This window comes from Rattus rattus, chromosome 14 (assembly GCF_011064425.1).
Source record: "Rattus rattus isolate New Zealand chromosome 14, Rrattus_CSIRO_v1, whole genome shotgun sequence".
Taxonomy (NCBI): domain Eukaryota; kingdom Metazoa; phylum Chordata; class Mammalia; order Rodentia; family Muridae; genus Rattus; species Rattus rattus.
Window position 1 is genome coordinate 16,132,391 of NC_046167.1, and position 13,535 is coordinate 16,145,925.

At 45.9% G+C, this 13,535-nt stretch overlaps 1 protein-coding gene across 1 annotated transcript in view; it reads right to left on the minus strand.

The window, feature by feature from the left end:
- Window positions 1-11,824, minus strand: part of Taf3 (TATA-box binding protein associated factor 3) — a 193,989-nt gene extending 182,165 nt beyond the window's left edge. The window contains exons 1-2 of the mRNA XM_032885198.1: window positions 11,458-11,824; window positions 5,575-5,817 (exon numbers count right to left, since the gene is read on the minus strand). Coding sequence (XP_032741089.1) covers window positions 5,575-5,817; window positions 11,458-11,623 — 409 coding nt within the window. The 5' untranslated portion in view covers window positions 11,624-11,824. The remainder of the gene's footprint in view (window positions 1-5,574; window positions 5,818-11,457) is intronic.
- Between the last annotated feature and the right edge of the window lie 1,711 nt (window positions 11,825-13,535).

The window sequence follows — 13,535 nt, forward strand, 5'->3', positions numbered from 1 at the left end:
CTCACTGGGGGTAACTCGGTGATGAGTGGAGCAGCACCTGCAACCCCACTTACAACAATTTCTAAAGCAAACGGCCAGTAAATACCCCAAATCAACACCCCAACAGTCAAAGGTGAGAGAAGCGCACTAACGAGGTGGTAAGATACAAGAGAGTGCCATAAGACCTGGCAGTGAATACACGACAGAGCTTTCTGGAACCTAGGATAAGACAGTGTGTGCAAACACTTCGGCCTGCTTCAGTGACCCTGGATGGCGGCATCGATGTGATGTGCTCTGGGATGCAAAAACGAGTGAACGCAGAATATTCTAATACGATCCTCATTATCTCTAGAGCTGGGACTGTTAGCAGAGATAAAACAAATACTGATACAGCACAGACAGCAAAATCCCTAGAGCCCTGATCTTGAACTAGAGACAGCAGTGTAAGAGCAACGGGCATTTCCAAGAAGACACATGGACGGCTAAGTCACGGTTAAAGATGTGCAACCTCACTGGTTTTAGGACAACTACAAACTGAACCCACGGCATTGTCTCACGTGGGTAAGAAAGGCGGTTGAGACAGATGGTGCATAAGAGCTGGCAAGGATGTGAGAGAAGGTACTCACTCCTGCAGACTTGGTGGGAGGCCCACTTGGACCCGGAGTTCGAGACCAGCTTAGGCAGTGAAGAGAGATTCCCTGTCTCAAATGAGGGAGCACGTACGGCGCTGTAGCATGGCTCAGAGGTTAGGACGACTTGCTGACCTTCGATCTGCAGCAGCCACATCACGGCTTCTAACTGTTCCTATGTCCAGTCCCAGGAAATCTGACGGCCTCTGCAGAGGACCGGGCACGCCTGTGGTGCAGACGCACAGGCGCACACATAACATTCAAGTTCAAGTAAAAATCAATGTAGTGGCCTTTCTTTAAATGCTTATGCTCTCTTTCTTTTTGTTTTATTTTCTTTTGTTTCCTGAGGCAGGGTTTCTCAGTGTACCCTAAGCTGTCCTGGAACTTGATTTGTAGATCAGGCTGACCTTAAACTCAGAGGTCTGCCTGCCTTTGCCTCCCTAGTACAGGGACTAAAGGTGTACACCGCCATGCCTGGCTATGTTCATGGTTTCTAATGCTAATTTCTCCTTTAGTTTTTCAAGACAGAGTTTCACTGTGTAGCCCTGACTCTCCTGGAACTCACTCTATAGACCAGGGTGGCCTCAAACTCACAGATTAGCCTGCTGTTGCCTCCCATGTGTCAGGGTTAAAGGCGTGTGCCAACATGCCTGTCTTGTCAAAAAAATTTTAAGTGAAATCATTTTGTCTCAAACAATCCAGAGAAGAAACCCCAATGTTTTTTTCTCATGTATTTTCATTACCGACTATAAAGTTGATATTTTAACTACATCTATTGGCAGCACCTAAATATGGTAACATAACTTTATAAGGATTTTCTTACAGCAAACCAAAATAAAGGAAAACAGAGCCAGAACTTCCTGGGTCCAAGTTTCTTGCCTCTTACTCATTCATTTGCTGCTGCAGGGGTTGTTTCCCGCAGGGCTGGGGCCTGACTCCAGGGCTCTGCAGTCCAAGCGAATGCTCTAACCACCATGGTACACTGTCTGCCTCACTGGACCGATCGTTAAAGACCCATCCCACATTGTTAAGCGACTTAACTATTGAGCAGGCAGCCTAGAAGGTGCTGGATAAGAAAAGTGCAAAATGGTTCAATTTAGAAAGCCTTTAAGGGTGCGCTGAATGTGAGGGGCTCAGGTTTTTAACTGAGAAAGACACCTGAAATCCCAGCCACAGACAGGGCTGCCATCAGTCTGAAGCCAGCCTGGGCTACAGAGTGAAGTCCATGTCCATTTAGGCTATAGAGGGAGACCTGTTCCTCAAACAAACAAACAGACAAACAAAACAACTATGGGGGGGTTGGTCTAGCTCAGCCACATGCCATCCACATACGCTCTGGTTGTTAACGTGGCCTCTATCTTCCTCACAAATATAAAACTCACCATCGCATCATTTAAAAACCATCGCTGCACCGATTGCTAATATATTACCATCACTCTGTTGGTTTCTTTTTCCTTGTTTCCTCCCAGCACCACTTACACAATTACAATTACAACCACACATACAATTACAATTCCTAGTAATGCTGGGGGACTAAGAACTTCACAGACAGACAAGGATTCATCTTCACAGTCTAACAGGACACGCTGTAATTCTCAGTACTATCTTCGTGACGATAGATTGGATGTTTAAGCAACCACATTTTAGTAACACCAACAAGAAAGAAGTTCCAGGGGTTGGGATTTAGCTCAGCGGTAGAGCGCTTGCCCTAGGGGGCTTAAGGCCCCTGGGTTGGGTCCCCAGCTCCAAAAAAAAAAGAACCAAAAAAAAAAAAAAAAAAGAAGTTCCAGAACCAGCTAACACAGCCTGACTTAAGGGAGACAATGGAGTTCCGGTCAATCCAATTACTACCTCGACAGTGCCCCGCCCTAAATCCTTTGTTAATATTGGCTTTACACAAACTGCTTTTATTTTTAAAGTAAATAATTTCTGTTTAAAGCAGATATAACAAAGTAGGTTTCTAAGCTAAAAAAAAACCCATTATCATTAAACAATAAAGGGTTTTAAGAGAACTAAATTTAAGTAAGATTTTCCCAACAGTAAATAAAAGTCATAAATACAGACAATCAAAGATGGTGCTGAGCAGAACGCTTAGCAGTTATTAAGGGAAGCTGAGGTACATCCTAGCTCCCCAGTCTGATGCTGACAGTGGGAGGCCCAGAGAGAGGAGGAAGTGGGCCTTCTAATGCCACGACTGAACAAATGACGGCTGACTCCATTTATGAACATCCGCGGAAATGACAATATTCTCAGACCAGTGTCACTAACACTGGCTCCTGTCATTATTACTCTACAGGATCCTGAAGGGAAACCGTTAAGCTATTTGGCACAGTCTGTCTCTGAAAGGGCTCAGTCCAGAGAATGTCCATAACGTGTGAAGAAAGTCACAGTGAAGGGAGACAGATGGCTCGGTGTGTGAGCATGCATGCTGGGTCAACCCAGCCTTGGATTTCCAGCACCCTGTGAACAGCTGAGTGTGGCCATGCACGCCCGTAACCCAGGACTGTGGACCACTGGCCGGCCGGCCAGCCCAGCAAAAAAGCTCTAGGTTCACTGAACGCCATGTCTCAACGAGGGGACAGGAAGGCCACGCTGAAGAGCATCTGCTGACATCTTCCTCTGGACTCCACAGGAGGGCACATGCCCTCTTCCCAATTCTAACCATATTCACACACATCGCCACCTCCCAGAAGAGGAAAGAATGAACGCTTACAGTGAGCACCTTCCCTGTCTGCCATGGCTACTGCCGAGATGAAAGGGGCTATAATTTCAGAAAGAAGCCCTCAGCTCCAGCGCTTCTCAGTGGGACACAAGCACACAAGGGCCAGGGTCTCACGGCTCGCAGGGTCCCACCGACCCATGAGAACGCTCTACAACTCAGGTCCACTGTCTGTCCAGTTTTCAAATAGGCAGCATGTAAAACAACCTCCTCCAGGTTTAAGTCTAGTCCACGAAACAAGCTAGGGGAACACGAGATTTCATAAAATGAACTGCAAGAAACTGCTGTCTTGGGCAATTCCTGGTTGGAAGGTAAACGATGCCGGTTGCTTTGGAAAACAGTACCTCAAATATTAGAAACATACTGGGGTGGAAGAGAGGGCTCAGCAGGAAAGGGAGCTTGCTGCTAAGTCTGATGGCCTAGCTCTGGACTCACATAATTGAAGCAAAGAACCAATTCTGATCTCTACACGTATACCACACATGATATGACACTCTTGTGTGTATGTGCACACACACACAAACAAACAAAAACAAACAAAAAGATAAATAAATGAAATATAAGAAAATAAAACTTTGCAGGCGGATGTGTTGCTCAGGCGAGGAACGTGGGCAAAACCCCAGCAGTGCCTGACCCTCAAACTAATAAAATTCTGCATTCTGTATTTTGTCCTAACACAGTGTGTTCATTTTTGACTCAAGAGAGCTGAAGGCACAGACACGAGTTTACACTCTTACAAGGTTCGTCTGATCATAACAGCTTTACTCACAGAGCTAAAGGCAGAAGCAACCACCGTCTCCTTAAGAGGTGATGAAATAGATGGAACATATGCAAATGTCACACCCCAGCCTCAAAACAGAGGACAATTCACCTGGCAGGCGGCACACACCTTTAATCCCCCCATGCGGAATGCAAAGGGTGGATCTGATCTGAGTTCAAGGCTGGTGCAGTCTACATCTGAACCCCAGGACAGCCAGAACCACAGAGATAGACCCTGTCTCATTACACTAAACCAAACCAAACCCCAGAGGTCAATGCTGGCACACAAACACTGGAGACAAGGCTTGAAGACCTTACGCTGTGTGAGATCGGCCACTCACAGAACACAGATCCTGTATGATTCCATACGTAGGCCACTTTAACTACTTTTTACTAGGACAGTTCCCATTCTTCCGTAAGCATCAATACCATCAATCTCTAAAATGTACTGTCTTCTGAAACTCCAACTCTGTTCAAATTAAACATAGATTCCCACTCCTTACGTCCCTTGGTCCTAGCAACTGCCATTCATTTTGTGACTGTGAATCTGTAAGCCAACCTGCCTCCCTTCCTGACAGCCACCTGACCACCTGTCTTCTTTCCTTTCTTTCTTTGAGACAGGATCTCAGGTAGCCCAGGCTGGCCTGACCACCTGTCTTCTTTCCTCTCTTTCTTTGAGACAGGATCTCAGGTAGCCCAGGCTGGCCTGACCACCTGTCTTCTTTCCTCTCTTTCTTTGAGACAGGATCTCAGGTAGCCCAGGCTGGCCTGACCACCTGTCTTCTTTCCTCTCTTTCTTTGAGACAGGATCTCAGGTAGCCCAGGCTGGCCTGAGCTCACCTAGTAGCCTCTGATGACCTTGAACTTCTGATTATTCTTCTACCTCTGAGTCCTGGCATTACGGGCATGCACCATCATGCCTAGTTGACTCAGTGCTTGGGGATGAACTCAAGGCTTCGTACGTAGCAAGAAAGTACCCTACCACTGAGCTACGTCTCCACCCTCTTTATAATCCAAAGTTCTAAATGGCCAATTAGAAATGATTTCTACTCATACCCCATCTCCCCCAACAAATCCAGAGCTAGGTTTCAAGTCAACAAGTGCTCACAATGTACTCACTACCCCCGTGGAGAGAGCGGTGGCATTCGGCTCCTCAGAAATCAAATAAGAGGACAGGAGATACCTCAGGTTTCCTTTTTGCTTGTCAGGTCTTCTAACTCACACAATACATGCACTGAGAGAGTCTGCTGGTCACATTCTGCTCTCCTATCTACGAGTGACAAAGTAGATAAAGACCTCATCCCAAAGAACCTTGCTCACACCAAGACTGTGCCTGACACCAGCTGTGAGCATGTCTGTTCAAGGGTTAGAATAATTTGTAAATCACTTTAAAGCACTGAGAATGCATTTCTAGAATGTGGGCATTGGCAGTGTGGAAAGCTTAAAGCACCGGTTGCTAACACAGGAGGAGGATTAGACGGCAAATACCTTCTTGAGAAGACACAATGGGGGGCAGGTAATCCGGAATGTAGTCTTTTCTTTCCTCTGCATCTTTACTTCCTGGCTGAGGAAACTGAAGGACACTGTTCTTGCTAACAGGAAAAGAAGGAATTTGATGTGGGAAAGTGACAGGTTCAATATTATGAATATAGTCTTCTAGTTCGTGCAGATTAACCCCCATAAGTTGGAAGGCTTCACCAACATCATCCAAAATGGGGTCTGTTCGGCCATCTGAAACAAAGTCAAAAGGAAATGATATCACTGGGAAGAAAGTGCAGGGTTATTTTCAAAACATTAAATATATATATTTGGTTTGAAATGAAATATATTACGGACATAAAACCTAGTTACATGAAAATATTGGATTTTAAACAGAGTATCATTTTGCTTAAATAATACAAAGCTGACTGACAGACAAGGTGGCACACACCTTTAGTCCCAGTACTCAGGAGACAGAGACAGGCAGAGCTCTGTAAATTCATGGCCAGCCTGGTCTACAGAGTGAGTTCAAGGCCAGTCAGAGCTACATAATGAGACTTCTCTCTCAAAAACAAAACAGAAGAGAAAAAGAAAGAAAGAAAGAGGGAGAGAGAAAAGGAAATGTGTGGGGGTGAGGAGAGGGAGGGAGGGAGGGAGGGAGGGAGGGAACAGCTGGCTGGAGTCGGTCTCTTTCCACCTAGAGGTGAGTCTGAGGTGAGGGCTCTAGGCTTTACAGCCTCCTCCTTTACCTATCAAGCAACCTCACTGGCCCATCAGACAGTTTTTCAGCCCAGTGTGATGGTGGCACTCGCCTTCAGTCCCAGAACTCGGGAGGCAGAAGCAGGCAGATCTCTGTGAGTTTGAGGCCAGCCTGGTCTATACAGTGAGTTCCAGGAGAGCCAGGGCTAAGTAGATAAGCCCTGTGTCAGAATAAACAAAGACACACAAGCAAGCACACTTTCAGTGATGCACAAAAACAGAAAAAGAACGCACATGCCTCCTAGTACTGAATGCAAACATGCACTGCATTTCTCCTCAGTAAAGTCGTTAGCACTACTGTGTAAAGAACAGAATCACCTTAATTCTGCCCGCCTCATAATGTCAATCTAGGTCAATGCTCCCCCTGACCCCCTTTTCCTGCCAAAGAGTTCAGGTATTTTCCCCCCAACTCTATATTGTTTTCTATAATTACATCAGTAAAAATGGTCTCCGGCTTGCCAAGTGTGGTGGCACACACACGCCTTTATTCCCAGCACTGGAGACAGAGGCAGTCAGATCTCTGTGTACAGGACCAACCTGGTCTACAGGTTGAGTCCGAGTCCCATAAGAGCCAGAGCCACACAGAGACACAAAAGAACGGTCTCTCTTTATCCACGGAGATACATTATGCCAGTCCAAGGAAATGCTGGGAACCCTGAAGAGCACCGAACCCTGTGTACAGCTGAACTGTGTTAAATAATTTATACATTAGGGGCAGTGAGACATTAAAAGCAATGGCAAAATAGAAAAAAAAATCACAATATACTCTTAAAAAGTGACTTAAGATTCATGAAATGCTTATTTTTATAATATTCTATCTACGACTAGGGCACCTAAAAGGTTGTTGTGTGCTGCGGTGAGTGGTTTATTAAGACAAAGTCTAAATGCATAGTTCTCACTGGCATATAACTCATTATACAACAGACCCATGTCTCGTGTCTCTCAGCCTTCTGTGTGTTGGGAGGACAGGAGTAGACGTGGCGTCTAGTGAAAGGGCAGATAGGGAAGGGCTGTGCCGTAAGTTCTGCCCACTCAACACATCACTGGCTGCACATTTTCTTAAACTAAGTGTCTCATAAGAATATTACCCTACGTAGGAACATGGAGTGTTTCCTACCACGTCCCTTCCCTCCCTCTGCATTGCTGGCCTTGAACGTGCAGTGTCCCTCAAGTACCTTGCCAACATTTGGATTACAGATGAGTGCTACGGTTACTGGTCTAGTTTACTCCTTCCTTCTGTGACTCTGCTTTGGGTCGGTTTTTGGAGACACAGTTTCATTTTGTAGTCAAGGCTGGCCTCAGCAATCGTCCTGCCTTAGGCTCCTTTTGTAAAGCCTTAAGAATCTCTCTTGAACAGCCTTCTAATGAACTAGCAAGGCTGATGTCTTCATGCAGGAAGGCAGGTACAGGATAGAACGAGGCCTGTCATTGGACGGGAAGGAAAGATGGAGAAGGAGGAGAGGGAGTCGGAGGAGGAGCTGGAAGAACATGGCGGCAGATATTAAGATTCTTCTCTGCACATAGATACAGATTCTTATGAATATTTTTAAGGGATGGATGTGTACAGGATTTTGTGCTGTCTAGATGGGCAAATTATGCCTTACCAATTGGATCAGAGGATATTGTGTGGTGTGTTCTTTCATATGGCGACTTGAGTTCACGAGAAAGTGCGATGGCAGGACGCACCAAGCCCGCCACGGAACTGGGATGCGTATGTGGTGTGGTAACAACTGGACAAGGGAGCTATGAGTGAAAGCAAAGCAGTGAGGCAAGGTGCACACTAGAATGGCTCTCGGCGCCCAGGTTAGAGAGCAACTGCCCCGTATGCGCCCTGGTCTCGCCTTTTTCATTTTTACTGAAATACAAGGCAGGGTTAGTGGGTACTTTCACTATTCTCGTTTCATGATGTCTTCTGACCTATAACTCTATTTTTACACAATCATACTTCTTAGTTCAACTCAAATCTTACCTTTTTTCCCCCAAAGCAAGTGTTTTCTGGACTCCACAGCTAAAAACACACTCCCTTTGTTTTATTCCTTTGACTTATACTGCCACTACCATAAGATAATGAAGTCAGGGTACGCAGCATAGGCCCCATTCTGAATGAGTTAGCACCGGCTTTCAGTATGACATAGTAATGACCACACCCAGGGACCAATGTTCCCGTATATGTAGGAGAAACTGTCACCTTAGAAAAATTTAAAACTTGTTATTTGTGGAATCAACAGCAACGTATAGTCCTTGTTTTAATTTGCTTTATCTATTTACTTATTTTAGAAAAAGGATCACACGACGTCAGTTTGCTTGTGTTGATATTCTGACACCCTTTTAGGCAGAGGTTGTTTCCACAACGCTCAGCCCTAGGCTCAGTTCATAAGTAGTGCTCAATAAACATTTGTCAAAAATACCAAGAGAATTTATTATAGAAGACAAGATGACATAATGGTAACCCAAAGTTACAGAATTCAATTTTAAAGGAAATTTGAACTCTCTCTCTCTCTCTCTCTCTCTCTCTCTCTCTCTCTCTCTCTCTGTGTGTGTGTGTGTGTGTGTGTGTGTGTACATGTGTGCATGTAGGTACCCTTTCCCAGGGGACAAATTGACTATATTCATATTCTACCTCAGTCCTAATGTGGTAGCAGATTGGAAAACCCTGATTATATTTGTATCACTCTATCGTGGAGCCAAAATAGTATAGACACTCAGAAAATTGTTAGCTAGTAAGTCTAACAGTCTGCAACCCTGCAATCTAAAACTGTCTGTTTAATAGATTAGCATTTCTAACGAGTCACCAAATCCAAATGGGGAATAATGAATCTTAGAATCATATCCTCATTAAAAAAAAAAAAAAAAAAAAGAGTGGAAAGGAGGAAAAGAAAACTGACTAGAAAAAAAATGGGTGATTATAAAAAAGTTTCATGCTGGAGAGTGGTGGTACACACAGGTGGATCTCTGTGAATTCAAGGACAGCCTGATCTACAGAGAGAGTTCCAGGACAGCCTGGGATATGTGAAAAAACCCTGTCTCCAAAAGACAAAAGAAAAATGGGAGGAGAGGAGGAAGGGGGTGGGAAAGGGTTCATGCTAAATGTGATGGCCCTACACCTTTAGTCCCAGCACTCATGAGGCAGAGGCAGGTGTCTGGTCTGCATAGTGAGTCCTAGGAGAGCCAGGGCTATGTAGAGACACCCGGTCTCAAAATAAAAGAGGAAAGAGGGAGGGGGAGAGGGAGGACTGAGGAGGTTCACAGTAAAGCACAAGGATTTGGACACCGTGAGATGCTTAAATCCATGAAATGCCTGGCATGGAAGGTAACTATGTATTCAGGGGTACTGGTATCCAACAGCTGCCTTTAGTTTGGGAACTAGGTAACAAAATAAAATCTATCTTAAACATAATAGTAACAATATACTGAAGGACAATGGAGGAGGGCCCTGATGGTAAAGCAGCAAAAGCTAGAGATCATTCTGTCATGACAAACTTTTAAGGTGCCGCTGAGTGAAAACCACTTTGGAGTTTACAACTTAGAAAATCAAGCACTCGAAAGAAAAAGCACATTTTTAGGAATTCATTAAGTCTTTGTAGACTATCCATTAATTTACAAGCCAACTGTTTCCTATTTGTAACAACCCTAGGGTAACACAAATACAGTCAGGGCGCTCCAATCAGCACCATAGTACTTATGCAGAATATGACTATAATCAATTTATCTTCTGGGACAGGGTACATATGTACACAAACAACTACAAAAAAAAAGATGATGAATAGCAAAGCAGAAATATGCACAGCATTATGGCAGCCAATAACACAAGTTTCCCAGAGCAAGTAATAAGTAAACCTCAGAAGGTAAGTGGTACTGCTGGTGGGCCAGGGCATTCAGTAAAAAACTGTGTGCGCAGGAGTGGAGAGCTTCAAAATGTGTTGGAAAGGTAAAATAGCACAACAGGGTTGCAGTTTAGGATGTCGGGCTGGCAAAAGATAAGAAAAGACACTAGCTCACAGAGGGAACTGTGCTGTTAAGATTTTTAGATAGTAGCCAATAGAACGGAATTGAAATATTTCTTAAAAGATGACTGACAGGATGCGATTTATCGATTTATATCACAGATAGGATCTGATTTATGTTGTGCCTTGCTTATTTTGTTAAGGATGGCATTTGGAGTCTTAAAGGTATAGTGATATAGGTCCTAATTTTACACTTCATTTAGTTATCCAACTTACTACCTTAAAAGCCGTTTCTTGGAATTTAAATGAATGGTAAAACCCCAGCCCCCCCCCCCCCCCCCCCGCAACACACACACTCATATATCGATAACATCACACATCTATAAAATAATCCTTCTGAGACGTTCCAAACCATTAAATATCACCGGCCAAACAGGCCATTGGGCACTCACTTAAAAGTCAACAGATACTGCAGCACTGAGTACCCGGAAAACCTTGCAAATTACCCTATGATCCCTCCCATCACACTTAGATCAACACTGACATAGGAGCATAAAGGAAGGACTCCGTGCGTAACTGAGATGCTGTTAAAGTTATTCAGCGAAATCGACAGAACCGGCCTTGAAAAGTAGCAAGTGGAGAAGTCTGTGAAACGAACAGATAGGGGGGAAAAAAGAGGCAGCGACCCTGACTGAGCAGAGCTGTCAACGAGTCTAGTTAGGAGCTCAGGAATGGCCAGCCTTGTAAGAAACGGCCGGTAGACGGAGCGCCTGTGACAACTAGTTGTAGTAGTTTGCAGGCAGGGGAGGCAAAAGACCAAGGTGAGCGAGGTGGAGAGCATTCTGGGGGTGGCTCTGGCCGCAGCAGACCCGAGACAATGAGAGAGAACGAAGCACCATTCCAGGACCAGCATAGGTGAGAGGGCGTGTAGCTGCGAGCCGGGACCCCGCTTCCCTGCTGGTGGCGGGAAGTTAGCGGATGAGGAAGAGGCACCTAAAGGATGACTGGAGTTCGCAGGAGACGGTGGAAGCCCCAGACCATCGGAGTCTGAGAGGATCCCCATATCGAAGCCGGGTTCGGAACGCCACCCCTGGAGGGGACGCCCAAAGGGGTACGGGGGGGAGGGGGCAAAGGTGTCACTCGTGACCGGCTTGGGGCAGCCCTCCCGCAACCCAGCCCCAGTACTCACAGAGTTCAGAGTACCGATGGCAGCCCCGGCCCAGCTGCTGCAGATAGCGCTGCAGGACGTCGGTGAGAAGGTGGCAGGCGCTGAGCTGCACCGAGTCCCAGCCCAGAGCCTGGCAGATCTGCGCCACCGAGACCCTCAACAACGACCTGGAGTAACTCTCGCACATCCCGCTGCGTGGACGCCACCGCAGCCCTTTGCTGCCACTGCTCTCCAGCCCTGCCGTCTCGCTTCAGCAGAGCCCCCGATTCATTCTCTGGGGGCCCCGCGGCGGGGAAATCGTCCCCCTCCGGCCCCGAGCGACCACCTCAAAGCCTCAGCAGCACGGAGCGCGCCAGCCTGAGAGCCGCCATTTTGGACTCGCTCCGCCTCCCGCTGGACGGCCGCCGGGACGAGGCAGCACAAGCAGAATACCGAGAGGGAGGAGGTACAGGCTCCGCCCATTAGGAAGGGAGCGATAGTCTCCGGATCGACTCTAGGGCCTGAACACCGGCCGGAAGCCGAGCGACTGGGCGCAGGTGGAGTCTGCGCCTCCCTGACAACAGGTGCCAGCGTCTTTCTCTCCCGGCTGATGGAAAAGTAAGAGGTGACCATCGCTGTGTTCAGGGGCAAACCAGGGAGGCAATGCGTGACATTGGAATGTTAAAGAGTTAACATTAATAGTGTTGCTCGCGATTTACATGTGAGACTAGGGAATTGGGAATTTAAGCCACTCCTCAGCACGCGGATTCGATTCAGTTTTCCTTTGAATTTAAAAAAAGTAAAAAAATAGGGGTTGGGGATTTAGCTCAGTGGTAGAGCGCTTGCCTAGGAAGCTCAAGGCCCTGGGTTCGGTCCCCAGCTCCGAAAAAAAAAAAGTAAAAAAATAAATTAAAAGACGAAATAGAAGATAATATTCGGGATGAAATAATGGCCACTTGGGCGGTCTGAGTGAAATCCAAGGTGTTCACTCAGGAGGCTGGGGAAAGAGAATCATAAGCTAGAGGCCAACCAGAGTCACCAAGAAAGACCCCGACTCTAAAAAGCAAACAGAGCAATAAACTCAAGTTGTTCATTGTGTCGTTCAATGCTCTTCATAACAGGGCTGGGAAAATCTTACGTGTTCAATTAGTGGGAACCGCCCCTACCAGTAGTGAGCAAGATATTATTTTAATGAAGTTTATTCTTCCCTTAAAAATAGTTCTGGTTTGCGTCTTACTAGTCAGTAGTCTATCCAGGACATGGAGAATGCAGTTTCCTACAGAGGTCGAATATGCCTTTAAATCCTTGAGATTGATTTTTATCCAGAGAATGGTTGCCTTGTCTTTCCCGGAGCTGTCTTCCAGCACTAGTTGAATTTTGCCTGACTCTTACACGGTACCAGAAACCGAGATGATATGATAAATAGCTTGGGTTGAAATAGTGGGATGTTTTTTCCCCTGTGAGTCTCAATCTTGTTATGTTGCCCGATCTGCCCTTAGTCTTTTAGGCTGAAGTGATCCTTCCACTTCAGCCTCTACAGTGGAGGCGGCTGCTGTAGACCCTGATTACTCAGATGCAGTATAAAAGTTTCAATTTGCAGCCTTTAATCTCAGTGCTGGGCAGGCAGAGGCAGGCGGATATCTGAGTTCAAGGCCATCCTGGTCTACAGAGCTAGTTCCAGGATGGAAAAAAAAGTTTCAAATTAGAAGCCAAACTAATCCCAGTGACTACTTAGCTAAACCAAACCCACTTCGGCTGAACTTAGCCACTCCATTTCTCAGTTGTGCCTGCCATATGAATTATTGCATATTCGGTATATAACTTTATGCGCCTTCTCCAGTAACTCGTTTCTGCGCAGCTGTGATGACTAATCTCAGTAATCAACATTTATTTACTACATCTGGAATCAAAATGACTAACACCCAAATGACTGGTCACACCGGTGAGGGATTACTTTTCTTCATTAAGTCAATCTGAAGGGGGGCGAGCCACTACTTATCTAGATCTTTGAGGTGGGACTATCCATCTTTAATATGGCTCACCCCTCCTGCAGGCGATAGATAGATAGATAGATAGATAGATAGATAGATAGATAGATAGATAGATAGATAGATAGCTTG